The sequence below is a fragment of the Heptranchias perlo genome, chromosome 5 (genome assembly GCF_035084215.1).
Source record: "Heptranchias perlo isolate sHepPer1 chromosome 5, sHepPer1.hap1, whole genome shotgun sequence".
NCBI classification, from domain to species: Eukaryota; Metazoa; Chordata; class Chondrichthyes; order Hexanchiformes; family Hexanchidae; genus Heptranchias; species Heptranchias perlo.
In genome coordinates this window covers 52,319,387-52,336,054 of record NC_090329.1, presented here as the reverse complement: position 1 = coordinate 52,336,054, position 16,668 = coordinate 52,319,387, and the positions used below count along the sequence as shown (strand labels likewise).

Sequence of the window (16,668 nt, the reverse complement as noted above, 5' to 3'; positions counted from 1 at the left end):
ATTCAATCTTTCTTGATAGTTATAAGATCTCAATTCTGGTATCACCCTTGTAAATCCTTTTTGCACCTTCTCTAGTACCTCTGTATCCTTTCTGTAATATGGAGACCATAACTGTACACAGTACTCCAAGGCTCTATCCTTGGCCCCCTCTTATTTCTCATCTACATGCTGCCCCTCGGCAACACCACCCGAAAACACAGCATCAGGTTCCGCATGTACGCTGACGACACCCAGCTCTGCATCAACATCACCTCTCTCGACCCCTCTACAGTTTCTGATTTGTCATGCTGCTTGCCCAACAGCAGGAATTTCCTCCAACTAAATATTGAGAAGACCGAAGCCATAGTCTTCAGACCCCACCACAAGCTCTGTTCCCTAGCCACCAACTCCATCCCTCTCCTTGGCCACTGTCTGAGGCTGATCCGGACCGTTCACAACCGTGGCATCCTATTTGACCCTGAGATGAGCTTCCGACCACATATCCTCTCCATCACCAAAACCACCTACATCCACCTTCGTGACATCTCCTGTCTCTGCCCCTGTCTCAGCTCATCTGCTGCTGAAATCTTCATCCATGCCCTTGTTACCTCTAGACTCGACTATTCCAATGCTCTCCTGGCCAGCCTCCCAACTTGAACCCTCTGTAAACTCTGCTGCCCGTATCCTAACTCGCACCAAGTCTTGTTCACCCATCACCACTGTGCTCGCTGACCTACATTGGATCCTGATACAGCAATGTCTTAATTTTAAAATTCTGATCCTTGTTTTCAAATCCCTCCATGGCCTCACCCCTTCCTATCTTTGTAACCTCCTCCAGCCCTACCACCCTCTGAGATCTCAGCGCTCCTCCAATTCTTGTCTTTTGTGCATCCTCGATTTTAATTGCTCAACGATGGGCAGCCGTGCCTTCAGCTGCCTAGGCCCTAAGCTCTTCAATTCTCTCCCTAAACCCCTCTGCCTCTCTTCCTCTCTCTCCTTTTAAGACGCTCCTTAAAACCTACCTCTGTGACCAAGCTTTTGGTCACCGATCCTAATATTTCCTTATGTGGCTTGGTGTCAAATTTTGTTTGATAATGCTCCTGTGAAGCACCTTGGGACGTTTTACTACGTTAAAGGCACTATATAAATGCAAGTTGTTGTTGTTTTTGTGGTCTAACCAAGGTTATTGTCCCTGCTTTTCAATTTTATTCCTTTAAAATGAACCCCAGTGCTTTGTTTGAATTTTTTATGGCCTTGTTTTCTTGCATTGCTACTTTTAATGATTTGTGAATGTGTACCCCTAGATCCCTTTGCTCCTCTACTCCGTTTGGACTCTCATTTTCCAAGAAATATGTGGCCTCCTTTTTCCTCCCACTAAAATGCACCACCTCACACTTATCTATATTGAAATTAATTTGCCATTTACACGCCTATTCTGCAAGTTTATTAATGTCTTCTTGTATTTTGTCACAGTCTTCCTCAGTATTTACTATACCCCCCAATTTGGTGTCATCAATACTTGGAGTAAGTAGTCATTTAAAATATTTACTATATTGTGCTTGTCCTCAGATTTGAGCCTGTTTGTACCTTTTATAATTTTCATCCCTTCTATGATTACCCTCGGTGTTCTGATACTGTGTCCATTTTGTCACCCTTAACTGCTATGCTTTTTTCTAGGTTTCTCTATGCCCCACTGATCAGCCTTTTAACGTGTTTTTGTAATTTGTTGTATTCATTCCCTTCTTATTCTCCACCTGCAGAATTTGTTTAGGCTGTTTTCCTCTTTATCTCACTTTTAATTTATTTGTTAATCCACTTAGGGTCATGATTGCGTCGTCTGAGCTTTTTGGTTTTGGGAATGTATTCATCCTGTTTGCTTAACATGATCCCTTTAAAGATGTTCTGCATGTCTTCTACTAAAGTGTTGTTGAATAATCTCCCCAGCTATTTGCTTTAGTTATTCCTTCAATTCATTCCATTTAGTCCTTTTATAATTATATGCATGGCCCATGGTATTTCTGACTCTATAACTTTATCACCCTGTGGTTGCCGCCCTTAAGGGTGCCAATAAATTCTATTTTGTGTACATTTTCTGGGTCATTTACGAATACCAGATCAAGTGATCATTGCTTCTTGTGGGTTCCTTGATGCATTGGTTCAAGAAACAGTCATGCACTACATTTACCAACTATGACTCAAAACACTAGGGTTTTTCCAGTTTATATTAGGTCGATTGAAGTTTCCTACTGAAACAACTTTTCTGATTTCACATACATAGAATTATATAGAAATGGAAACAGGCCATTTGGCCTAACCAGTCCGTGCTGGAGTTTATCCTCCAATTGAGCAGTAGTCCTAATCCCAAGTGCCTGCCCTCTTCCCATATCCCTTTTCCTTTAACCAATTCTTAAATGTTTACATGGTCTATTTTTCAAATTTAACCCCCCACCCCCGCCCATCCCTAGTAATGCATTCTGCAGCCTCACAACTCTGTGCAAAGAAAAGATTTCTCCTGTTCTCTATCCTAAATCTTTTACATTTAATCGTTTATGTGTGTCCCCTCATTCTAGACCCCTCAACCACTAGAAACAATATGTTTCTGTCTACCCTGCCCCATCCCTTCATACTCTATCTATTTCTTCATAGAGCAAATTATCCTCTTTCTTATGCTGATCTTGTGGTATATAACATTCCCCTAATATTAGCTTGGACTTTTTTCAATGGAGTAGTTCATTCTGTAGTATCGTACCACCCAAAGGATCATTTTATTTTACCTTTCAGATGTCCCTGACATATAGGGCGAAAGAACTTCCTTTTTTGTCCACTCTTTCTTTTCTAAACACTCTGTACCCTTGAGTTACATTCATTTCCATCCTCTAGATTTAGCCATGTTTCTGATATTCCCACCACATAGTAGTTCTCTACTGCTACATTAGCCCCCAGGTCCAGCGTCTTATTTCTAACTCTTCTAGTATTCATGTATATGCATCTTATTATAGATTTGTTTCCTCACATGTCCCCCAGGCCTGCCTTTTCTTTGCCACTGGTTCATGCGTGTCTCTCTGGGTTTCTGTATCCATACTTAACTATTGACTGCCTTCTACCATATGATTTGTCTGGTTTGGGATCATGTTTCCTCCCTGCCCTGCCCCCCTCCACCTACCTAAGTTTAAATTATTTTTTATTGCCGCCTCAATGTTCTTTGCAAGTCTCATTGTCCTTTCTTGATTTAATTGTAACCTGCCACTTCTTTATCGGTCCTTCTTATTCTGGAAAGATTCCCAGTTATTTATGAAGGTGGAATTGTTATTCTCAAACCATGCCAGTTTTGTTTGGTGAACTCCCCATCTCTCCCAAATAATCAAAGTATACCAGACAACATTACTTTGCATCCTCTATGTTTGAGTTTTGAGCCAATCCTCATATATGTGGCTTTTAAAGCCCATAGATTATTTCTCCCTACATCATTTACCCCTATATTAGCAACTACCACGGTTCCTTGCTGTCCCAACATTAGAAAAATCCAAGCTTTCCTCTGTATATACCACTCTAACTCCAAGTAGACAGCTCATCATCCTAGAGGTAATATCTGCACATGACTATTTGTTAATGACTACAATCTCGCTGTGACCTGCATCTTTCTCCAGGCTGTTCTCTCTGGTTTTCTATCTGCCTTTTCTTTTGCTATATTGACCAGTGTCTGGTATCTGTTTCGCCAATTTAATCGCTTGGGTAGCTTCACCTAGTTTCTCACCTTTCATGTTTCTTTTACTTAATTCATTCAGTATCCCCATTTTTTTGGCTTCCTTCAGTGATTGTCTCTCTCTGTCATTACAGTGCTGTTCCTGATTGTACTGGTCTCTGGCTCTAATCCCTGAAAGTTTACTGTTGAGGTCAGAAACTAGCTTGGCCATATCACTTACCTGAGATGACTCAATTACTGAATTGAATAATATCCACTGGCCCTCAAAAATCTTTTGTTTGCCCTTGCAAGGGCCTGTACCTTGCTTTCTTAACCAACAACTCTCTCATTAAGCTTACTGATAAACAGACAAATTCTGCACCTCTTCACCCCTCTATTGTATCCGACTATAGTGTGTGACCATCCCACAGCATACACACCTCATGTTTCCACCTTAGTTATATATCTCTCTTCTGTCTCCCTTTTTGATTACATTTCTCCTGTTGCCCCTTTTAAGTTTTAATTTTTTATCTTGACTGGTCCCTTTTGCTTTTACTTCTATCTTATGCTCCTTTTAATGATAACTTCTCATGTTTTTTAAACTTATAAAGCTCTGTTTTGCGTTTTATTCACTTAGGTGCTCTCTTCATAATACATTTGTTTCTGTCTATGCTGCCCTTTTATAGATTTCTTAGCCTAGTGGTCCCTTTTTAGTTCTTTCACTCCCTTTGTTTTACCTACTTTTCCAGAAACTCCACTCTGTGCCGTGACGTTCCCAAGGTTCCGGAGTGTTTAATTTACTACTGTGGGTTTTTGTTTCTGACACTGATAGCTCCCGTTGGAGTCAACTTCCTACCTTAATCCTAGATATAAAGTTTAACAGCCTTCGCCGCCGCCCCCCCGCCCCCCCACCAGCCCTCCACATCTTGTGTGTTAGTTTGAATGGCACTGACCACATAGCCCATGAGGACTGTTTATTTTCAATAGGTATTTTATTGATACAAATCATTCTGTTTTTAAAAATGTTGAGTTTAGTGCAGGTCTCACTTAATTTAATCTTGACATAGTTCCCAGCAGGTAAGCAAAAAACTGACCAGAATTTGACACTAGTTAGCAAGAGCTAGATTTGCCTTTGCTTTACTGCCCAAAATTGGGCACTACAATATAGTGCAACTATAGTAGGGAAAATGACATGGGAAGGCTTACCGCTGGATTGGCATCTTTTAATATGCCACAGGTAAAGAAGACGGAGTTATATTTGCTCTCGAGGATGATCCTGGAGTAGTGGGTGGTTTCTGGCAGAGGAGAGTGAGGCCGAATAGCACTTGATGTGGTCCAGCCAGATCTGGTGATGGATGGCTAAACAAATTGTGTGCCAGATACGTTCAAGTCTTCGCCCCTTGGATGTAAGGCAACAAACATGGGACCATACCGGAGGGAACAACCAGGATGGGAGACAGTAAAGGTATCACTGGGGATAAGGGCATCAAAGGAGGAGGTGAGCGAGTGGTTGAGCAAATCGATGGCTGCAGAAGTATGATGGCAAATGAAGGGTCAAAGATTAGGCAGCTGCAAGTTTGAAAGTGCAGTTGTAAATTACTTGGAGGAGAGTTTTTTCCAAGAACAGATGAGAAGGAAGCAGGGTTGGAAGGGGATAGAAGAATGTGGGTGGTGACAATACAAGAAAGTGTTTGGAGACGTGGTGATGAGAATAGAGACTACGGGAGAGGCAAGGTCGAGGGGGTGACGGTGAATACGAGTTGGAGAGTTTATATAAAGGGAGAAGTTTAGGGAGGGCAGTGAATTCAGAGGAAAAAAGGCAAGGGGAGCTGAAATAGAAATTGAAATCACCAAGGATGAGGAGTTGCTCAGTGCACAGGTTGAGGGAGGAATAGAGGGAAGATATTTTGATGAGAAATGTGGGAATGCTTGGGTACAGTAGACAACGAGAATTTTGAGAGGGGAGAATGGTGCCCCCAACCCACTCGCTTTTCACTTTTAAAATCGTGCCCCTTATGTCTTGATTGGGTATTTTAAATCTCCTTCAAATCAGTAAAGCATTAACAACAAAACATTTAGCATGTTGTATAAACTTATGGAATTGGCCTAAGAGAAATGTAAATACCTTAGTAATTGCCCAGGATATCTTTTTTTGCATTTGGCATGCCATTATTGAAGGAAACGTTATCTAATAGTGACTTAGTCCTGAGACAGAACAAGAATATGAGTAAGAGCAACTTACCATTTACACAGCCTGTAACACAGAAAAAGTTAATCCTAATAAGGGAAATCTTCCAGTTAAGTATGTGGACAGTAACTTCCACTGGGTATCTTGTGACCTATTGCAATTTTTGATGGTTCATCTGCATGGCAGACATTACCCATTCCTCAAAAATAAGCCTTACTATTATCTACAGAACAACATTCATTGAGGTTTGAGATATAACAATTATCATAGGCAGTAAACACGCAAGATCAATTATCATTGAATTCATTCCACAAAAGAAGAGGTGCCCAAAATTCCATATCCCTTCCGACATACTCCCACCATAGGTCCAGCAGGAGTGAAGTGTTGGGCTGGGAATTAGGCAGGGACCTGGATGTACTGGACCTCAACCTTCCCTGATAGTTTCCACAGAACCTTGTTTGGTATATCCAGTGAACGGAAATGGACTGACTGCTGCAGGGGCACGAGTAGAGCTCACCAGGGGTCAAGGCCTGGATTGTGGCCTTGCCCTCGAAGAAATTCTTTTCTTTTATGATTTTTTTTGGCCCCCTTATAACCTTGCGGCATGTTTCCAAGAGTGAAGGAAGGAGGCTGTAACACCAAAATGTAAATTATACTCCTGAAAACTGGGAGGATGAATTGGAAGGGTTAGTGTGCTGAGGTTGACCTTAAGGAGAATGCTTGGTGCAGCATTGTGGACGATCAACTACACTACATCTAAAGGTATGGGATGTTGACACTGAATATAAAGAATTTTCTATTCTGCCACATCTCCTCCCACACACCCCTGCATTCATTCCTCATCTTGGTAAGCACTATATTCACAAAATGATAAGCAGAGGAACAGTTTGATTTCAGTCTGGTGCAGTGATGTGCAGGGGAGAAAAGCACTAAATTCACAAAGCCGTACAGCTTTGTTTCTATGATTTCAGGAATTGCAGCAGCGACAATGTATCATCTTGACAAAGATGCACAGCTCTCCGAGCAACAACTAAGGGTGGCATTTGATGGGGATTCCTTTGTGCAGCAAGAAAATTGCGAGAAAAATATGAAGAGTTATGCGCTGTCAGATTTAGCCCGTGATCATGAACGCAAGCCAGCATCACAGGTATGGTTCACTGTTAAACCAGAAGTTCGTAGTAGTTGTAGCATTTGGATGATTGACATAAAACAGGAAAATTAATATTCTGTGGCATTTTAGGTTTTAATGGGCTGACTTTATGAATGCATGTAAACAATTTTACAACACCAAGTTATAGTCCAACGATTTTTATTTGAAATCTACAAGCTTTCGGAGGCTTCCTCCTTCATGCTGGCAGAGAGCCGTTCTTGCACGATGCACATATCAGGAAATCACAGATAGGCTCGCAGATTTTCTGTCCATATTAATAGAAAATCATAGCCTCCCATTAGAAGTGTAAACTCAGAAAATCGGCCCTCAAGTATCAAAGAAAGAAACACAATTTCCATTATGAAAGAGATGATTTGTATAGAAGTTTCTATACTTGCACACCAAGGAATATAGCAGTACATATCTTGATTGTGGCATGACTGACTTACCTAGACAAAAAAAACTGCGATAATTTCTCATCAATACTACAATTTGATGAAAATATATTGAGACAGGAACATTTCTTATACTTTGGGTATTGTGGATATTTTATCAGAACCCAGCAGTTTATATATCACATTAGTTATAACAGCCTTGAAGTAACGCCGTGAGATAATAACTGAACGCTTAACGCATTTGAAGTTCCCCCTCTGCACTATTTTAGTGGAGCCCATTTTAAATAATGTTTCTGCTAAAATAGCAGAAAGACCAATTGCTTATGCTCATAACCCATGGAAGGATTTGAAAGCTAACGCATTTATAAACCATTGTGGATGAACAACTTTGTTCTTACTGAGGGGACTGAGCTCATGATTTGATTATAGTAAGTTCAGGGGTCATTGAGAACAGATCGATTTTTCCATGATCAGTCATGAGGGTAGACGGTCAGCCAAATTTTATATCTAATATTATTAATTAGATAGAAACTGAACTGACCTCCAAGTCCAAATTTTAGGAGTCATTTCAAAACCTAAGCAGCGAATTGTCCATTTCAAGGGATCACTGTATTAAGTGAAAACCAAGGCATTTGTCGCAAATGTTAATTTGAAAATGAAAAATGTTCATTTTTGTCTCTTTCCTTTCCATTCATTATTTATTGAGCATTTTTATTCGTCAGTATTTTCTACATTTTTATCAAACCGTGAACCTCCTGACTTGCTTTCATTTGGCCTCCGGAGCAAGCTATGCTTTTTACAGGCTTCCAACTCATAATCACTAAGATCAAAACTCAATTATTTATTAAATGATAGGTTCTATTCCTTCAAACCTATTTGCCTTAATTATTGTGTATCTGTTTGTGAGCATCTCTTTTTTTTCTATTCTGTCTCTCTTCTATTCATTTTCATTTGTTTCCTTCTTTATTATTTGTTACCACTCTGTTTCTCTTACTCACATATATGCATGAGGACAACAAATGGGACCTGAAGATGGCAGCATTTTAAAACTGCCCTTTGAAGCAGAAGCATGGGAGCTTTAAAGGATTCTTATTTGGCTGTACATTTGAAATATGTTTGAAATTTAAAATAAAATAACTATTAATTTGCTAATGGTTACCCATGTAATGAATGAACTGGTGAGCCAGGTTAAGTTTCGATTTGGTCTCAAGGAAGGAATGTTCCCCTTAGCAAGTTGGAAAAGCAAAAACAGTTTTCCTGTCCTGAGTCATCCTGCATGAGCTGTAATGGTGCCACTGAAAATAAGGTCTCAGAACATGCGGAGAAATGTTGTTTTTCTCTTACTACGTTAGCTGTAGATTCCTTAAGGAAATGAAAGAAAAAATAGATAAAGATGCTGGTCATTACTTATAGGGGATTTATCTGCATTCTGGAGAATTGTACAGGTTATCTCAACATTGAAAAAGGAGCAAAACAGAACTAAACGTTATGAACCAGTTAGCCTTACATTTGTGTTGGGGTAAATGCTTGAGAGTATTATACAGGATGCTATCAATTCTCATCTAAAGAGCACAGAGGCCAAAAGGACTATTGACATGGATCTAAAAGCAAACATCATATTGCAAATCTGCTAGGATTTTTTGAGGAGGTAGGTAATGGATACAATTTTGGAATTAATTGCAAATTAGCTAGCTAGTTTGAAAACTGGCTTGGCAAAGAGAAGCATAAGTTTATGATAAATGGTAAAAGTTCTGGGGGCAAAGACTAGTAGAGTTCCACAGAGTTTGGTCTGGGTCCCCTGCTGTCCATATATTATTCATACATGATTTAGAGAAGAATACGTTTTGTAATTTTATAACAGTTTGCTGATGATACCAAGATATGTGGCAATATGATGAGTATAAATGAGATATACAGTATCAAAAAAATCTGGATCAATGCGATGAGGAATGGCAGATGGATTTTAATGCATATAAATGTAAGTTAATGCATTTTGGAACAAGTAATGTAAAATATACATAATAAAAGGATGTCCATTAGCAATGGTGGAAAAGGGTTGGGATGTGATTACTGATTCTTCTGGCTTTTACTGATTATTGCATTGTATTCTAAGGACCAGGTTGGAGGAATTACCTATACAGTAATAAATTATAGAAACAGATAATGCAGCAAAAGATTTACAGAGGAATTAAATTGAATATGCAGTTGGGCAGATGCATGGCAATACTTTAATACTGATAAATGTAAAGTATTGCGCATAGGTTGAAAATGTGGGACATAAGTATACACAGAGACCTAGAAAGGGGGACTGGGAGTAATGGTAAACAAATCACTTTTATTTTCCAGACAACGTGGTTGTTATGTTTCTGGATTTTACATTAGATATTCTACTTGGGTTCAGCATCACCAACAAGTCCAATAAGCTGTCCTCACATTCCTTGCGAACCAGAATGTGTCTTTACATGTCCAATATTTAGGTACATAGTAGTGAGACCCAAGGATGAAACAGAAAGCCTTAGCATCGACTGGCCCATGTTATCCAAACCACCATACACCGTCAGCTCTGCCCCATGATGAAGTCTGGACACTGTAATGGTGTTGCAGCTAGCTGTCCCTCTCCACTGATGTATCAGCCACCTAGCTGAAGTAGTCATTCCAAGCGAACAGGTTGCTTCAGCCCCAGCTACATAACACCAGTGTAGCCATCGGGAACTTAACAACAACCTTGTGACATACACGAATTGGAAAAGTTTTCATTCCATCAGCATACAGGTAGTATTTGACCAGAGGAACAGAATTATGCCGGTGACAGCAGCCACAATACCTTCATCTCGCACTTGTTCATGGTGCCAGCTCAATTGGAAGGAGCAGGCAGATTGGACAGTGGCTCCTGGGGGGCTGGGCCTAACCCCTGCGGCCTTAGTTATTTAAACCAATCAGCACCAAGGTAGAAAGGAAAAACAATGAGTCATATACCTCTGCCTAAATTCTTGTGAAACATACAATTGGCATGTTGAAACAGAGGTTCTGCTTTCTGGACAGATTAGGTGAGGTTCTGCTCTATAGCCCTGAGAAGGCTATCAAAATTATCTGCATTCAACGCGTGCTGCATCATTTTGCTATTCAGTGAGGGGAACTCATTCAGCCAACTGACCAAGAAGATCACCCTACATCGATGGAGGAGGACAAGGAGAAGAAAAAGAATTCAGTGGCCAGCGGATGCACAGCCAAGAAGACTGGTGCATCAGTCTTTTATTGACAGGACTTTTACGTAAAAGCTGCACTTACTTCCCTGCATTACAGTCCTATTGTCCTCTCTTTCCCTACATGTTTGGCCTAATCCTCAGTGCCTTTACTACCATCCTGCCTGTTCCTCTCTCCTCCCAACCTACAACATTATATGGCTCCTCTGACAATAAATCTACATGGTACTTTCCAAAGGAAGTGCAACCAGTTTATTTCCCTCTATGCTTTATGTTTACTTCCCTGTTTGTTAGTTTGGGGTCTGCGCCACTTCCTTCCTAATCTTGCACTACTGAAATGTTAGTTCAGTAGAAGCAGCAAGTGTGATGTCATGCTGTTGCTCTTCAGTGGGAACCTTGTGATTCAGCTGTTGTGATTCCCCTCTTTCTGCTGGGTCATGGGAAGATTCTGAAACTATTGCCACTGCTTTGGCCTCTGAACTTGTTGGCTGTTCTGTCCCCTACCTTCATCTTCTGCAGTCCTCTGAAGCGCACAGCTTAGTTTGGCTATTATGATGGATATTAACCTTAAGAGATCAATTCCTTATTGGTCTCTCTTCCTGTCGTGCCCTAAATGCTAGGTGTCCCTTGGGGCTGACCAGGAATCTGTGCAGGGACAGACTCTGGGCCAATGTGAAGGATTGTGATCCTATCAAGTTGATATTCAAAGCTCTTAAGGCTAGAAGTGACATCCTCCTACAAATTGGAGCCCAAGGTACCAGTAGCAATAGACAGTGTTAGCCAGAAACACTGCATCTGCGCTTGGGCCCTCTGACTTCCAGGGCTCCTCTGCAGATGGCTGTGAATTTGTCACTTGCTCCATAGTGCCCTGTATTTTCCAAAACTCTCTTGCATGCCTACATGGAAAATTGAGTGGGTTCTCTTATAGGTGTATGATCTATCCTGCCTGATTTCCCTTTTTTCGCTGTGCCCAGGCAATCCAGTTGCAGTACCAGGAAAATCTGCCTCTGTACTTTTGAAGAGCAAAAGCAGGAACGTAGGAGTTTTTAAAAGGTCTCTGCGTGGTTGCATTTTTAAAATGAATTTGAAACTTAAAACAAAAAGCTTTTTATCTTCAGGTAGCTCTTCTTATAATGTAAGCTGCAACATGTTCAAGGCTAGAACTGGAGACTTCAAGGTAACTTTTATTCCTTATTCAGCTTTTCATCCCATATTCCAGTATAAGACATGCACAAATACCCATGGCAGCCATAATATCTGATATGTAGTTGAACTAAATGATCTGATGAGTTTTAATTGAGAAATATTGTTCAGATAAAGAGAAAAATTAATCACAATAATCCATATCTAAGGAGGATTGGAAGATTATGGCCAGCACCTCTGCAATTTCCACCCTTACTTCCCGCAGCAGCCTAGGATGCATCCCATCTGGACCAGGTGGATTATCTACTTTAAGGCTGGCTGTACTTATATACTATAGAGCCAGAGGAGCTAGGCAGTCAAAGCAATCAATACAAACTCCACAACCTCACTCACTGCTACTCCGTACAAGAAGTTTAATGATCTTGTCAGATCAGACAAGTTAAGAGAAATCAGTCACACTTTCTAAGAATGGATTTTACTAAACAGGTTTGTTACAGTGACCTCCTCTTACACTCTATTGAAGTGTTTCACTTGCTTACCATCAGCACCTAGGAGGTAGCATGGTGCTCTTCACAACCCTAACGTTCACCTGCAAGTGTTCCTTCACTCACACTCGTAAATGCATTTATCTCCATTGCATGGAAACTAATTGCTTGTTGCAATTATGGACTGCACGTTGACACCTGGGTGCCACACCATATTATGGTAACTGAAGGAAGTTTGGTCCTTTTGGTTTTCTTTTTCTAGGGCAAGGCAGCCCTGAAAAGCATGGATGACAATGCCCCTAAGCTGATACCATTAACTCCTTGTTAGGAGGAAGCCATTCACATAGAAAGAGAAAGAACTTCCATTTATATAGCACCTTTCCCAACCTCAGGAGGTCCCAAAGCACTTCACGGCCAATTAATTACTTTCGAAGTGTAATCACTGTTGTAATATAGAGAAACGTGGTAGTCAATTTTCGCACAACAAGGTTCCACAAGCAGCAATGAGAGAAATGACTAATTTAACTGTTTTAGTGGTGTTGGTTGAGGGATAAATGTTGGCAGGACACCAGGGTAACTCCCGTACTCTTCTTCAAATTGTGCTGTGGGATCTTTTATGTCCATCTCAGAAAGTAGGGGGGACCTTGGTTTAACATCTCATCTGAAAAATGGCACCTCTGACAGTGCAGCACCCCCTTAGTACTGCACTGGAATGTGAACCAAGATTATCTGCTCAAGCCTCTGGAGTGGGGCTCTGGATCCAGCATAATGGATTTGCACTCCATTTCCCACCCCTGTCCCCTCAATAACTGTCTGAAAATAGGGTGATAAGAAGCAGAAAGCCCACGCTCTTCCATCTGCAGACCATAAGAATTGTGAATTAAGTAGTCATTATTTGCAAAGTGTTAATTCTACCCAGACTGAATAAAGATCAACACTAGTGGGAGTAGAGCCTAACAACTTTACTTTCCTCAGTGCAGCTTAGGCTTAAGAACCCAGCTTGAATAAAAATACTTCAAAATTGTTTTATCTGAAGATATGGAGGGGTTCAGCACTGGTGAATTCCCAGAAACATTTCTGCCTGAAGTGTCAAATCTACCAGGAGACTGTCTATTCATTGAAACTGACTTTTTTTTATCATACTTTTGAATGGTGGTGGTGTGAGGAAGGCGGAAAGGAAGTATTGTAAATGAACGAAGAGACAACTTCAGGATAGAATATTATTCAGTGTAACCAAAGATCCATATGGGGAAGTGGAGACACTGGTTACGTTTTTTCATCCAGTGAGACTGACGTTCATCTCGCTTTCTCAGCAGTGGAAGATTAGTAGATTTAAAGGAGAAGAAAATATTGGACAGGAGTTCTTTCTGTAAAAACTATTAACACATCTTTTTCGTCAAGGACAGAAATTGCTACAGCGTTTTACGCACTGGAAGTTCATTGATGCATCACTTCCAGCTAACCAGTATGACCCCATCTGGCCCCATCGTATATGCCGAGGTTTTAATCAGTATCATGTGTACGTCTGCTCCCAGCGCAGTTAACGCTCGCTATTGAAAGCTGGTCTCTGGAAGGGGGAATGGGAAACTACACTGCTGCAATAGCTTAAAGGGGCAGGCCAGTGATTTTAAAAACTGGGAGCAACAACACAACTAACTTGAGACAAAAAGAAGCATGTTTGAAGGTGCACAGAGCCCTCCAAGTTTTCAAATTCCTTTGTAGAGGTTTTATTGCTAATTAAGGGAATGTAGCAATTATTTGGCACAGAGGGAAGGAGGACAAGCAAAGGAATAATCCAGGTTTAGAGGAAGGAGGTGGTTTTGGCAATCATTGTCACCTCCACTAACCCCAACATGTGCTGGAAGATGTTGAATAACATAACCAAAGTAAGAGGAGTCAGTTACACCCTGCAACAGTGTAATCTAAGAAGCATGTTTCAGATTTATTTTTATTCGTTCATGGGATGTGGGCGTCGCTGGCAAGGCCAGCATTTATTGCCCATCCCTAATTGCCCTTGAGAAGGCGGTAGTGAGCTGCCTTCGTGAACCGCTGCAGTCCGTGTGGTGAAGGTTCTCCAATAGTGCTGTTGGGTAGGGAGTTCCAGGATTTTGACCCAGCGACGATGAGGGAACGGCGATATATTTCCAAGTCAGGATGATATGTGACTTGGAGGGGAATGTGCAGGTGGTGTTGTTCCCATGTGCCTGCTGCCCTTGTCCTTCCAGGTGGTAGAGGTAGCAGGTTTGGGAGGTGCTGTCGAAGAAGCCTTGGCGAGTTGCTGCAGCGCATCCTGTGGATGGTATGCACTGCAGCGCATCCTGTGGATGGTACGCACTGCAGCCACAGTGCGCCAGTAGTGAAGGAAGTAATCGTTTATGGTGGTGGATGGGGTGCCAATCAAGCTTTGTTCTAGATGGTGTCGAGCTTCTTAATTGTTGTTGGAACTGCACTCATCCAGGCAAGTGAAGAGTATTCCATCACACTCCTGATTTGTGCCATATAGATGGTGGAAAGGCTTTGGAGAATCAGGAGGTGAGTCCCTCGTCGCAGAATACCCAGCCTCTGACTTGCTCTTGCAACCACTTTACCCCCATTCTGTCAAACACCATCTTTAAATTACCAGAAATGTGACTTCGATGCCATAAGACCCTTAACATCCCCATCCTTGCCTTGCAAATGTACCTTCATTCACAGCCTAACATAAAGGGAAGCAGTAAAATCATCACATGTTATGTAGTTGTATCTTTCCTACATCTGTTATTGCCCCATTAAGGAATGCTAACTGACTGCTGAGTTTCATTCCATATGATGGCAAGTGGTGAGCTTTCAGACAATGGGCGCTAAATTAGGCCATGTAGCGCCCATTGTTTTGGCGCTATACGGCCTCTCCGACATCCAAGATGGCTCAGTGTGAATTCTAAATCTGAGATTGATAGATTTCTGTGAACCAAGGGTATTAAGGGATATGGGGCTAAGGCGGGTATATGGAGTTAGGTCACAGGTATATATGTCTGGAGGGTCTCTTGCCCCCCACCCCCCTGCGGATATAGGATGTCCCCCCTTCTGTCCACCTCTTGCACCAAGGTCTCTAGTGCATCAGCAGAGAACCTTGGTGCACGCACTCTCGCAGGCCTGGTACCAACTCAGATTGGCAGATTGGTGAGGTCTGGCGTGCAGATTGGAGGATGTGGGATTTAGTAGTGCGCAACCTTTATTCAATGTTTTAACATAACTCATCAGTGTGTAAACATAGGGATGGGACCTGCATCTGTATTTTACCTGTGCGATGTCTGATCTCAGTTCAGACTCCGTGCAGACAGTAGACTGTTATTTTCAGCAAATAACAGGTACCAGCTACCTTTAAGAGGCAAAGAAATGTCCTCCCTTTAAGAGATTGAGTTCCCCCTGGTAGTGCTAAGTACGAATTGCATTGATTCCACTGCAAGGCCCAGAATGGAACGCTGATTGCAGGTGAGTCCTTGGGCCGGCCAAAACTTACGTCCTGCCTGCGCAGGAGTCATTGGGCATGGGGTAATAGCACATCACACTACCAGTGCCCTAAAACAGCTCCTATTCAATTTTTCCCCCAATGTACCTTCTTCTTAAAGGAGAAAGTGGCCCATAACCAATTCCAGAGAACAGCCATTGGTGGTGGTGCCCCCAGCATCTAGCTCCTCTCACTCCATATAATGAGGAAGCCTGGGAAATCTTGAACAGGCATACAGGAGAAGCAATGGGAGATGAGAAAGTAGAAAGGTAAGTACCAGCTGCAGTTTGGTGATACCATTCATCTTTTCATATCCCTTCAACACCTGCAGCACATGTATATCTGTCATAATACACTGTGAATGCTTAAGGTCACACCTTGTACTGAAAGTACTGTAGACGTAGTGCTACTTATCTGCCCCTGATTACCTGTGCACAGTTCTGGGCACCACACCTTAGAAAGGATGTATTGGAAGGAGTGTAGCGCAGATTCACCAGAATGTTACCAGGGCTCCAAAGGTTAAATTATGAGAGATTATATAAACTAGGCTTACATTCCCTGGAATATAAAAGGTTAGGGGGTGATTTGATTGAGATTTTTTTAGGATTTTGAAAGGAATTGATACGGTAGATAGAGTGAAACTTTTTCTGCTGGTGGGTGAGTGCAGGACAAGGGAACATAACCTTAAAAACAGAGCTGGGCCATTCAGGAGAGAAATTAGGAATCACCTCTTCACGCAAAGGGTGATAGAAGTGTGGAACTCTATCCCACAAAAAGCAGTAGCTGTTAGCTCAATTAATAATTTTAAATCTGAGATTGATAGATTTTTGCCAGCCAAGGGTATTAAGGGATATGGAGCCAAGGCGGGTAAGTGAAGTTGCGATACAGATCAGCCACGATCTCATTGAATGGTGGAACAGGCTCTATGGGCTGAATGGACTACTATTCCTATTCCT

General features: G+C 41.6%; 1 protein-coding gene across 1 annotated transcript in view; it reads left to right on the top strand.

Moving 5' to 3' along the window:
• Positions 1-16,668, top strand: part of LOC137321377 (cytosolic 5'-nucleotidase 1A-like) — a 94,988-nt gene that overhangs the window by 24,983 nt on the left and 53,337 nt on the right. Inside the window, exon 5 of the mRNA XM_067983763.1 lies at positions 6,821-6,996. Coding sequence (XP_067839864.1) covers positions 6,821-6,996 — 176 coding nt within the window. The remainder of the gene's footprint in view (positions 1-6,820; positions 6,997-16,668) is intronic.